The sequence below is a fragment of the Amphiura filiformis genome, chromosome 4 (genome assembly GCF_039555335.1).
Source record: "Amphiura filiformis chromosome 4, Afil_fr2py, whole genome shotgun sequence".
NCBI lineage: Eukaryota > Metazoa > Echinodermata > Ophiuroidea > Amphilepidida > Amphiuridae > Amphiura > Amphiura filiformis.
In genome coordinates, this window is record NC_092631.1 from 64542999 (window position 1) to 64556244 (window position 13246).

General features: G+C 36.4%; 1 protein-coding gene across 1 annotated transcript; it reads left to right on the plus strand.

Annotated features, from left to right (window-relative positions):
• Positions 1–748: 748 nt before the first annotated feature.
• Positions 749–11383, plus strand: LOC140151200 (microfibril-associated glycoprotein 4-like). The gene is made up of 4 exons (XM_072173455.1): positions 749–1562; positions 5784–5935; positions 6928–7189; positions 9767–11383. Exons 1-4 carry the CDS (start codon positions 1154–1156, stop codon positions 10015–10017), a joined length of 1074 nt encoding a protein of 357 aa, XP_072029556.1. The 5' UTR covers positions 749–1153; the 3' UTR covers positions 10018–11383.
• Positions 11384–13246: the final 1863 nt, after the last annotated feature.

A 13246-nucleotide genomic window follows, 5' to 3' on the forward strand; every position in this document is an offset into this window, starting at 1 on the left:
TCAGTGGAAGTGTTTGGTCAAATAGACTTCCTAAATAGTTCAATCGATAACACTCATGCATGCAAGTACGTTTTTATCATGTCTAAATTTAGTATCAATCTTCTTCAAGCAATATCAACTTTTCTTAGTGCAATATACGATTCATTATTTTCAATCAAAATGAGACATAATTTAATTATTGTTTATAACCATTAAGGCACAAAGATCAGTAACACTTTTGAAAGTTTCGAGAGTATTTATTACACGTTTCACTCGCTTTTAATAGTTTTTTAAATTTTGGATCACAAACAACATAATAATACCATATCCACTCCTTGTCGATCACTTAATTAAGAAACACAGTTTGTGCAACCTTTGTGCAATGATTTCAAGGTCAAAATTCAAAGTGACTCACATTTTATTTACCTGTGTAGAGCCCAAATACCTCTTCCACGAATAACTACGAACTGATAATTATTAAACTATCATAAAAGTAACCAACTGGACTCACATTTATCTTGAGTAACGGTATCGCACCTTATCCTTATGAGTCAAACTTCTTCGGAATGTGATCAAAAAAATCAGCGTAATCAAAAGCAACACCAATCAGAGCAATTGTTTTAATATGGATTTGTATTATATCAACCAAAAAACCCCGAACGTTTGTAACAAACTGCACGAGAATTAGCAAGGTATTCAATGTAAATAAGATTGGTACTGTTAAAGTTACTTTTTATATGGAGTGCTTGGAATATAGTGTAGAGAAAAAGTTCGAGGGAAATACGGATCACAACAATTGCGGGAAATCACCGGACCTTATAGAAACTGGCCAATTTATCATATCCCTAAACTCATACAATAATGACCCATTTGCGCGTCAACAGACTCACTCGACGTTTGTTAGTGTTCGATATCTATGATGGTATCAATGTACTACAAGGTATAACGGATTTTGTGTAGCAGTAGCTGTATACATTGTACTATTACCCAAGAAGTTGATGAAGATTGATGTAGTAAAGAAGTAATTGTGACGGACGTCTTTAATCAGGTCAGAACTATAAGAGCTGAAGATGATCTGCAACATTAATGAGTCGTGAAAGCTGCTTTAATTTGATCTGATGATCTAAAATCTAAAGTTTTGATCGGGTTTGTTGCTACTTGTTAATACCTCAAAATGTTGCTTCATTATTCAAAGTATACATTTGCTGTGATTATGCTAACCTATTTGACATATATTCAGAAATGCAATGCAGTTTCTTTGCTGGAACGTCTCAACACGGGGTCACCAGCAACTGCGCAAGAAAGCAACTATGCTGCTGAAATAACACCAACAGACTTTTCGCCATTAGAGGTTCATACTTGTTCTGTAAATACAACACTTCAAGACAATTCTCAAATTTTAACCGAAATTCGAAAAGTTGGCGAAACATGTCGCCAAAGCTGCAAGAAGCAAAGTGGTGGAAATCCCATTTCGTCGGAATTGGGTCATTTTACGCGTCGATTGCAGTTGCTACAATTAACCGTGGAAGGGTTGGCAATAATGGTTTTTGATGCCATGGAAAGACTGGAGGAACCACATGCTCGTAAGTTACATACAGAAGTTTTATGATTTCACCAGACGTTATATTTTAGATTATATACCTCATAATAGATTCCTGTCATCTGATTGGTTAAAAGTGCTGTCATTGAATTAGCTATGCCCTCTTTTTTAAGAATGAACTATTCCCCGGGCAATAGTCTTTAAAAAAGACTATTCCCCGGGCATAGTCATTTTCACATCATCGGTGTGCGTCCCGATCAAACTCTACGCGCGCGATGGCGTGTTCGCATTACGCACGCGGCGCCAACGCGCTGCCTGCCAGTTGCGGTGACGCGATCGGTTCATAACGAAAAACCTTCTTTGTAATGACAAAATCTATATTAATGAGGTATATAAAACAAATATTTACTGCTTTATTCGGGTCATGGCTAACATTATAGGCCCGCGGTGATCTCAAAACCATGATATGACCCTCGGCTGCGCCTCGGGTCATAGCATGGTTTTGAGATCACCTTGGGCCTATAAATTTAACCTTGCCCTCATAGCAGTCAATATTTTGTATACTATATGTTTATACGCAATTCCGCTATCAGCGGTTAAGTTTTATAACATTTAGCGATTCATCGGATTGTGACAGGTAAAGGAAAGAAATTTGTTTTAAACCACAAGTGGTTATCATTCCAGATAAATTATTATGATTGCTATGCCATCTTAATTATAATATCTTTATTTGTTGTCTAAATATTTATTTTAGCTTCTGTTTAAATATTCTCATTATTTTGCCCCAACTTTAACAGTATTCGCCTCTTGAATGGTTCCGCCATTATGCACTATGTGCTGGGAGAGCCTCGAACTGGCAGCATACTAGTACATGAACTGGGCATCCAAACTCATTTGCCGCAGAACAAAACAGGACCATGCTACGCCTTGTTTACAAGAATTACATTGGCTTCGGATCAGAGAGAGGATCATTTTTAAGATCATGATGATTATTTTCAAATGCCTTAATGGATCAGCCCCCTTTAATATGACTGATCTGCTCTCTCTGTATTGTCCAGCCAGAGCTGGCCTCAGATCCGCCTCTGATACTACACGTCTGTCTGAGATCAACAGTGTCAAATTGCTGAAAACTGCTACAAACAGGTCTTTTGTTCATTCAGCACCACATATTTGGAACAATCTGCCCACTACCATCAGGGAATCAAATACATTGTCTGGTTTCAAAAAGGGTCTAAAAACTTACTTATTTGCTGCTTATGAATAGTTTGTTCCACAGTGGTCATAATTTTTATGTTCTTTGTACTTAATTAATCTGGTTTCATCTTTTGCCATGTTATTTTGTCATTTTTGTCATATGCGCTGCGCTCTTTATGTATGTAGCGCTATATAAATGCCTCAAATGTATGTATGTATGTATGTATGTATGTATGAAAGAAAGAATTACGTAACATTACACAGAATGTTATATGACTGGTTCAATTCCCATTCATGTGTGCTGCCAGTTCGAGGCTCTCCCCGCACATAGTGCATAATGGCGGAACCATGTAGCGAATACGCTCGATATCATGGATATGTTGGAGGTCCGCTATATCGGAGGTTTGAACCTGAATGTATCAACCTATTTATTAGAATGAGCAAAAGTATGATGAATCTATGCATATTTGTGTTTTGTCTTTTGCCTTTGATAAAGATCTTGCTAGGATTGAAAGCTCAGCCCCCTGAAAACTTAGAAATTGTACCTAACATGCTATTTTTTGTGGACAAGCAGTTTCCAACAGCTCGCGTTTTAACATTATAACATTACGAAATAATGCAAAAATCCAATGAGTTTCCTTGAACACAATGACTCTTTGAACTCGCGCAGTATTCACGCATCCGGATATAATACAAAGTTTAAAAAGTTTATCAAATCAATTAAGTCAAAATGGTAACTCGGTCTCTTTAGATAACAATATGTTGGCACCTATGTAATCATGGTAGTAGGTAAAACAAACAAGATCAAAATCATCAGATACACGTGCCAAGGCAGTCTTCCTGCAAAGTTACGAACAAGTTTGTGAAACGTAACTTGAGTTTGAAATCCGTTTATTTATTTGTCTTAGCAATTATCAAACGAAGTCCATAATTAATGTAGCACCATTTCATTTGCTGATGTATGATTGGCATTCGTAGTACAGTATTGCGATTCAAGCCAGGAATGTTGAAGCACCCAAAGCCTGTTTTGCCGCAATAAAGTACGATGTTTTTGGGCGGGTGCGGCGTGCCGCACCTGCCCTATATTTGTCTGACTATTGACCTACTTTTTCACATGCTGCAGTGTTGAGAAAATATTTGTGCCGGTTATATCCCAAATACCCACTGAGGTGATAGTTTACGGCGAGTTTTGTAATTATTACTTGATTTTGATATGTAAGTAATACGATAAAGTCGTCATAGGCAGTAATGTGTTTCTATTAAAAGAAATAACAAAAATAATTATTTAAGTAATAGAAATACTACTTGGAAATTGCAGCAAGATTTGCAGATGTTTTATTTGAACAGTACCAGTTCACCAGTTTTGCTAGTTTTCCTAATCTTTGGGCTAAATTAATAGCATCATGAAGGTCATATAATATCATTTTATACTGACAGCTTCGGTATGAACTTTACAGCTTGTATGTGCATTGTGTTCAGTGTGTACATAGGCTATTTACTTTTCAAATCTTGTGACAAATTGTGCTTGCTGATGCTTGTATAAGGTATTATAGACAAATTATTAGAATGCATGTGCACCAGTAGGAATGGCCCAGGTTGAATAAAATAAATAAACATATGAATGAATTTTTTATTCCGTGGATTATTTTTGTTGGGACAAAATAATGATATAGTTTGACGCTTTGAAATACAGTCTTATGTTAATCATAATAAAGTTACAAAGTTAAAAAACGATATCAAATATTGTAAAATCAAACTTTTCCCCTCATAAGTTGTATCAAAACAACATATTGAGGAAATTGATATGACAGATTTTTAAACTTTGATATGGAAAGATACTCCAGCCCTGTTGTCTCACCAGAGAAGATGAGCAGAAGTCTTTCTATCTAGCTCTATCTGATGATAAAAAAACCCTCTAGGTATGATTACGAAAATGTTTTAAATAACTATTATCTACAAAAGTTTTATAACAATGTTTTATATAAAATGTTAACATAAAACGTCTTCTGTTATGATGTGAAGGGTTAATATAAAAACAGGGAAAATCTGTTCCAACTGACCAGCAGAGAACCAAATAGCAGAGAAAATATGACACAACCTCCAATGGGGGAATAACAAACGTATAAACGTATAAAGTTAAAACTCTTTTAACTTTGTTTATACGTTTTGTGTTATTCCCCCATTGGAAATCGATGTTGCGTCATATTTTCCCTGTTTTTAATTGTGAAGACTTACTCATTCTTTCATTTCTCTTCACAGTTTTTCATTTGCCCGCCCTATTCCTTTTAAAGGAATGTTTATTATCAAATGCTGGGGAAAGAATAGGTAACAGTGACTGACTTTACGCCATCACACGATAGGAAAAATGATTTTATGTGATCGCTTTCCGTAATAGCCCCATCTTCGAAACGATAAAATCAGGCGGCGCGATTTTAGTTTTTGTATCCCAGTCCGCATAAATATTGGTTTTATTTGTTCCGTATAGGAAATTATATACTTATGTCGGCGTCTATTCAGTAATGTCCGGTTTAAACTTCATAGCCGTTAATGTTTACGATAGAAGAAGTAACATGTTATACAGCTTGTCTCAAAAACAATTGTGCAAGTGGAAAACGCCATCTTATAAGAAAATACTGTTGTGACATGATGCTTACGTGAGCAGTCCTAGCTTTCAAATAGCGTTTGTTACATTCATTGTGGTTACGGCAATCCAGAGATCCAGAGTGTATGAAAACCCTTTTTGTGCCCCTTCACTTTTGAGAAAATTGAATAGAACGTTATTTCCAAATACCTGTACAGTACAGTTATTAAAAGAACAATCTGCAGGATTAAAAATGATTATGTAATAATTGCTCAGTATGTAGTTGTATTGAAGACGAGGGCAGCAAGATGCATTGCTTCAGGCGGCGGTCACGTATATAGAAGGAAGTATTTTCTAATTGCCAAAGAGGGCGCTTTTCACTTGAACAACTTTTTTGAGACAGGCTGTATATCCCAAGCTACCATGCGCTCAAATAAAATGACCTAACGGTTAAAATTAACAAAAATGTCCCTCTATATATTTTTACAGCTGAATTTCTTAAGAGTCCATATCCTAAGGATTGTAATGAAGTCCAGAATGCTGGCGAGGATTTAAGTGGAGTTTATACGATTCATCCTGAAGGATGTGGTCCACCATTCCAAGTTTACTGTGATATGGACACTGAAGGAGGCGGTTGGACGGTAAGTTGGTTGCCATAAGTTGATTAATAAATAATAATAATAATAATAATAATAATAATAATAATAATAATAATAATAATAATAATAATAATAATAATAATAATAATAATAATAATAAATAAATAAAATTTAGAAAGCGCCTTATATTGTAAAACAAACTCAAAGCGCTGTACAAGCATAAACTATTAAAATATACCTTTTAGATTTACATGAGAACGTCATATTAAACAAAATTAAAAGTCAACTACAAGATTAAAATGCACTAAATATACACTTAAATAGACAATTATGCAAATATTTATGAACAACTGGTGTGTGTAGCTAACATGAACTAAACATGTGCCGCAGTAACCTATTTTTGCCAAAGAGAAGGGGAGGGAGAAGGGGAGGGAGAAGGGGAGGGAGAAGGAGAGCGAGGGAGTGACAGGCCCCTAAAGTGTAGGCATAAGAAAGAATAAGTGCAGAGAAAGGAAAAGAACGGATACAGAAAATAATAATTATTATTATAGAAACTAAGCATGTAACAGCACTAGGAAGCCATTCAATAATGCCAAAACCTTTATGCGTTACGTAATTAAAACACTCAGTCAGATGTATTTCGCACCTGCCAAACACAAATCACCCAATTTAGATAACTTAATGTATACTCTCATGAATATTGATTGGCAACATTTTCCAATATGTCAGCGCTCAAATCGGATACAATAGAACAATAAACCCTGCAGTGTGTTGATCATAATCATTATCATAAAACCTAATCAAAACATGTTGAGGTGACTATAGTCATTATAAAGTCTAACCGACCTCTTAACCGGTATAATTAAGGCTATGTTTCTGTTAAAGTATAGCTTAACTTATGAAAACATTAAAGATGCTAATTCTTTAAATAATTTTTTAATTCATTGGTCAATTTGTCAGAGTATTAAACGAACTTTGAAATTATGCTATGATCAAAAAATTAATAATATAAACTCTTTAAACCCCCTTTCCAGTTGTTTCAAAGACGGCACGACGGTAGCGAGGACTTTGACAGAGGATGGGGTAGTTACCGCAGAGGGTTTGGTGACCTGCACAGTGAATTCTGGCTAGGGAATGATAAACTACATCGTCTGTCCTTCCAAGACGAATACGAACTTCGGATTGAGATGGAGCTTTTCAACGGAACGAAAGCCTTTGCCATATATTCTTCCTTCTGGGTTGGAGACGTCCATGCCAATTATAGACTGCATATTGGAACATACAACGGCACAGCAGGTAAAAGCACCTTTAACCTTAATAGCAAGGTATACAAATTATCAGGGGTGAAGACTGTCCCTGACTAAAATGAAAGAGAAAAGCGCCCCCTGAAAAAAGATAAAAGAGAAAGTTTTGCGCGCTACAGGCGCACATTGTCCCAATAAAGCCTTTTGAAAAATGTTCATGTACAGTATTTCTAAAAATACACGGTATGTGTACATATCCCACCGATAATATCAGGTCAAAATAATGCAACCGGGGTTTTTGTTTTCGTCTTTGCCCCCGGAATTTTCACCCGTACCAAGAAAGCTGGATAGACCCCTTTTTGCGACAAGTTGGCAATTTTTAATATGATATTATATTATATTGCAAATGGTTATTGGATATTTTACATATTTAAATCAAATTCACTATTTTAAAATAATACTAATCAAGTATACAATTGTCGACCTGATGAATAAAACCGGTAGACAATTGTCCGCCTTAGCATGTCAAAGATGACAAAAAGTCAATTTCATAAGAATTTAAAAATAATGAAATATATTTCAATATGTAAATATAAGTGTAATATTGTACATTACTATATTCTTCCAAATCTCAAGACTTTGAGCAACCTTTTTTCGTCATGTAGATGGAACGCATTATTGCAGGGATGTATTCCACATTTTTGTCATGTTGTATTCGGTACAAGTGGCCTATTGGTCAGGCCCCGAGTAACGAACAAAAGCCCATCGACTTCCCTTCTATGTCGAGACTAAGCATAAACAGATTGAAGGGATCTGAAATAACAAAGTGTAAAATACATGTACAACATTTTGTCAGCGGGTTTACTAAGCCCAATCTTATCTTAATGCTGCTTTAGTAATGGAACCGACAGGAAATATTTAAGATTCTATTCTTTGAGGCCATGCTGCTGTCATTTACGTGACTCATTTATCAAGTCGGATTTGATTCTGTTCAACCAATATTCTGCTTAAGGTGGTTTCATAGTTATCATGCTTATAGTAGCTCAAAATTAGAATCGGTAGACAATTGTAGCAATGCGCACTTTTCAAACAGTGACCATGGTTCAATGATTTCTTCCAAGTCGTCCATGTTAAGTTGTCCAAAGGACTGTTCCATTTTTGAATTATAGTCAAATAAAACATGTAAAAATTCTTTTTTCATATTACATGTAAAAACAATAGCGTAGTGGCCAAAGTTTCCAAGAAAGGGGTGATTGCAATTTGTCCCGCTGACACGGTGCCAGAATGACTTTACAGGAAACAATTAGCCCGGAGCGCGCGAAAACTTACCAATTTAATATATTTGCTCAATTTTCGATGAAATTGGCCAACAGAAAGAAGCTAGCGTTAACCTATTACATGCATAATACCTAATACAGGATGTATCAGAATGATTGGTACCCATCAATTTGGATGTTTATTGAACAGCCCGCATCCCAGTAAACACAAAAACGTTTTAAAAACGTTTTAAATAAGTTATATTTTGGCTTTTGGTTTAGGTAAAAACGTTTTAATAACATTAAAATGTCGGGTTATATAAAGGTCATGATAACGTTTTAAAACGTTTTGTATGAAAAAACACACTACAACAATATTTTTAAATGTTTTCAAAAATGTTATTGTAAACTATTTTTGCAAACATTTTTGCCAAATATTGTGTCAATACTTAAATAACATTATGTTAAAATATTTGAACCCAGCAAACACAGAAATGTTCTTAAAATGTTTCTTTCAAAACCTTTTAATAACATTTAAATGTCGGGTTATATAAAGGTCATGAAAACGTTTTTAAAACTTTATTGAAAATATTTTGGGCAAACATTTTTTGAAAAATATTTGTTCAACCCCAAAATAACATTCTGTTTAGAATGTTTTGTATCAAGTTTTCAAGAATGTTTTTGGAATGTTATTAAAACGTTTTTATACCCTTTATATAACCCGACATTTAAACGTTTTCTGTAAAACATTTTATTTGCTGAGCAGTATATTATCAAAAAATGTTTTTTAAGGTTATGAAAACGTTTTATACTCTAAATATACCCTTTATATAGCCCGACATTTAAACGTTTTCTGACAACCTTTTATAACCTTTTGCGAATGATGTCGAAAACGTTTTGTGTTTGCTGGGATCTTGCAAATCTAACATTGGATACTCTTGAAAGGTCCAGAATATATAGTTTATGACTTGTTATACATTTTAACTATAAATTATGTGGATCATGTGTTGAATTTTGTTTGCAGACTCATCCATTATCAATGGATACTAACAGTCATTTTGATACAGCTTGTAAAGTAATGTTTGAAATAACTTCCCCGCTAAATTTTAGAGGTATGGCGGACACAATAGGATGGCGCTGCACGAAATTGTTAAAGGCTTTTGAATTTGCCGGGTTTTACCCATATTGAATACTGCCCTCCTATTGTGTACGCCATGCTTTGAAAAGGCTAATAGCGACATTCGGTATAGATCGGATTGGGTATCGAAAAATCAGTAATGGTTGGGTATCGAAAAATCAGTAATGGTTGATTTTTTTTCCTAAAGCGTCGACGAGCCTAACATGCCCTTCAACTATTTTATCATCCCTCGTAGGTGATTCGCTGGAGTACCACGACGACCTGCCTTTTACAACAATCGACAAGGACAACGATTTATCTTATACTAACTGCGCAGAAGTCTACTCGGGTGCTTGGTGGTATAATAAGTGTCACTACAGCAACCTTAACGGACGGTACCTTGGTGAAACTACTGACGAGTTTGCCAAAGGCGTTGTTTGGTTTGAATTCTCAGGGTTCTACGATTCCCTCAAGCGAAGTGAGATGAAAATCAGGGCAAAGCTGTAAGAAGTTAATCTACCTCGTCCAAGTGCAACCTTCAGTATCCTGCGGGTTATTAAACTTCGTGTTAAGTCAACACTTATTACTGCCGAAAGTTGCACAGAATTGTCTCACTCCTATAGTGACTGTTATGTGTTACATAGCTTTTTTGGAAGTTAGGAACGCTTGAGCTGAGCATCAAAATCGCAGTGCGATTTTGAGGTAATAGAGAAAATACCATGTTGATGATTTTTGTAGATTTTCAAGTCATTGTAAACGAATAAAATCAAGCTTTATAGAAACCTTGATCTCACGCCAGTTATGTACCTCAAATAACATTTCCTGAAATAATGAAATTAAATTTAAATAACGGCATTGCTGTCATGAGAAGTCAACCGGGGTTAATCCCCACTGGCCCGTGGTCTATCCGAATGGTCCAAAAGGCGAATGCAAACGCTAAACCAAACACGAATTTACCCCAGTTCACGGGCTAGCCCTTTCATATAACGCCGTAGACAACTACCTCGACCATAGAGCACGGTGGCCGAGCGGAACGGGCTACGACTCATAATCGGAAGGTTGCGGGTTCGAACCCCGGCGACGCCATCGTGTTGTGCCCTTGAGTAAGGCACTTTATCTCGATTACTCCTCTCCACCCAGGTGTGAAAAGGGGAGCTGTTATGAATACTGTCCATTGAGCGCCGCCCAAAGGTATGAGCATGCCTTGGGCATTGTATGGCAGCTGACATATTCTAATGACGGCGGAATAAATGTAAAGCGCTTTGGTACATGTTCACATGTGAAAGGCGCTGTATAAATACCAACATTTATTTATTTTTATAGAAGTTTCCTAATATATATATTTACAGACAATTTATGCCGGTTTGTCATATTTAATGTCATTTTATACACATTCCATTCAGATACAGATGGCGTGTGTAGATGCAAGCGTTTTCCCGCGTTTTTCTATAGTGACGAATGTCAGATTACTTTAAATTGCTCGTTTTGTATTATGTAGACCGATGAGGGCGACATTATTGAATTGTTTGAATGGTAAAGCTGTTTTACCATTGTTGCCAGGACCGCGATACTCCGGCGCTTGTTGGAAGACAGGAGCACATCAGACAGTAGTACATGTACAATTGTGATTTCTATATATAATTAATAAATTAATACATTATCGTGCAAGTTTTGAGAACGTAGACTCGATCAAAGTGTGTACTTCATTACAGAACTGCTACGATTAAAACCAGATCTAGGATGGGTTTAAACCATTACAAACCGAGAATGTTTTATTGAAATATGTTTTATGTTATCGAGTGGTCATAAAATGCTCTGAGATTACGTAAACATGGGGTATTAAATGAGTAAATCAACCGAGGACTTCGTAATAGATATTTCGTTAAGACTACGTCATTGCCAGAGCTTGTTTTATTTTTGATTAGAATGATTGACAGCGGTGGGCGGACTTATACTCTTTGTTTTGTGAGCGGTACAAAAATGTGATTCCCTGATAAATTAATAAATTGCGATTCGGACTGTCTCTTCCTCAGACCTCTATGTAGGACTCTATGGTCTCTTCTCATTACACGATCGTAGTAAGACTTGGCCGCCGACGACGCTTGCGAATTGCCTGTCTTCAACTGCGGTATAGCATGGTATAGAGGCCGTCAGCCTTTCGCCATCTTGTGGGTACAAATGATACGCGTGATTCTGCGTTGGACACTACGAGCAGGGCGCCGCTTGCCACGCAGCTGTTATCACGCATCACCATGGTGATTTTGCTGTTCACGCATGGAGATCGAACGAACATCGCAGCGTGTACCCACAAGATGGCGGCATATGACGTCACGCTGACGGCCTCTATAGGCAGTTTGTACAGAGTGTCGCTTCTCTATCTTTTTTACTCGGTTGTTGCTCGGTGCCTCGCATAAGACAGTTCACAGGTTACACACGGACAGTTTGGAGTAATTTGCTATTTTTCACTATGATAAAAATCACGCATGGTTCCTATGGCATGTGCCATCAAATAAATAAGAGAGTAGTATCATATAGGAAGACACATACTAAATTATACTTTTGATAATTTATTTACATCCGAGTTAGGTGTTGGGTATGGGCATAAGCGTAGATACTGGGGATGGGAAATGAAACTTCCCCATATATTTTAATAAAGGAGATGGTCCATACACTCATACACCCTAATGTTGACACCTGAATGTGGGTTTCTGACCAAATAAGCCTCATATTTGGCAGCTGTTGCGCTTTTCGTGCGAATTTGTTACACTCATGGTGCACTTACGTCCACGGGAAATTCACCGTGACCTTTCCAGCCATAAACCCGCTTATTGAAGATTAAACCGATATATGCAGTACTAAACCATTATATAGTAATCTATTGTCCAATGCAAATTTATTACCCACCTGATAATATTGAATCCAATCGATAATGATGCTATTGACATGTACGAGCGGAGCTCCACTGACCGAGTTTTGGGATATTTTTCACTGGTTTGCAGCTGTTTGCTGTCATTTACTCATCAAGGCGGACCACCGTTATTATAAGGACTATGCCAATTATTTAAATATTGACATGTAGAGAATAAGCCATTATTGATTGGCAGAAAGTACTAAATTTGTACCTATGACGGTTTTATGACACCAATCTTCCAAATACGACCAACAAAATGGCTGCCCGGTGAAGCAAAATGTGCATTGGAATAACATGGCGAGTTTGGATAGATGGTAGGATTTCTTTTTAATAAAATGTATGTTCCCCCGTTATTAAAGCTTTTACCGGGTTGAAGATTCAGATATTTGGAAAAGAATAAGTAATTGAAACATAGAGCAAGTACTAAAATCATAGCTTTTATACTTTTTGATATATGATACTAACTAGTTCATCCCATATAGCTACAACACAGCGCTACCAGTAGGGTTCAATTGCCTATTGTGAGTGCCCCTGTGTTGTGTGCATACATGTAGTTAACAATAACTGCATGATGTTTTGCCCCATAACTGCATGATGTTTTGCCCCATATTTTAACATTTTAACAGTGTACTTCGGTTATATATATAAATGCACTTTTATAAATACGCACGTGACCACCTCCGCGCTGCCATAACAGCTTATAGACAGTAAGTCTCGAAGTGACATTTTACATAGCGAGTGGTCTTTCTATACATTCGAATGCAAAGGCGGAACAACATTAGACTGCTGTGCAGCAAAATTGTCTATTTTGTTCAACTTTGTGAT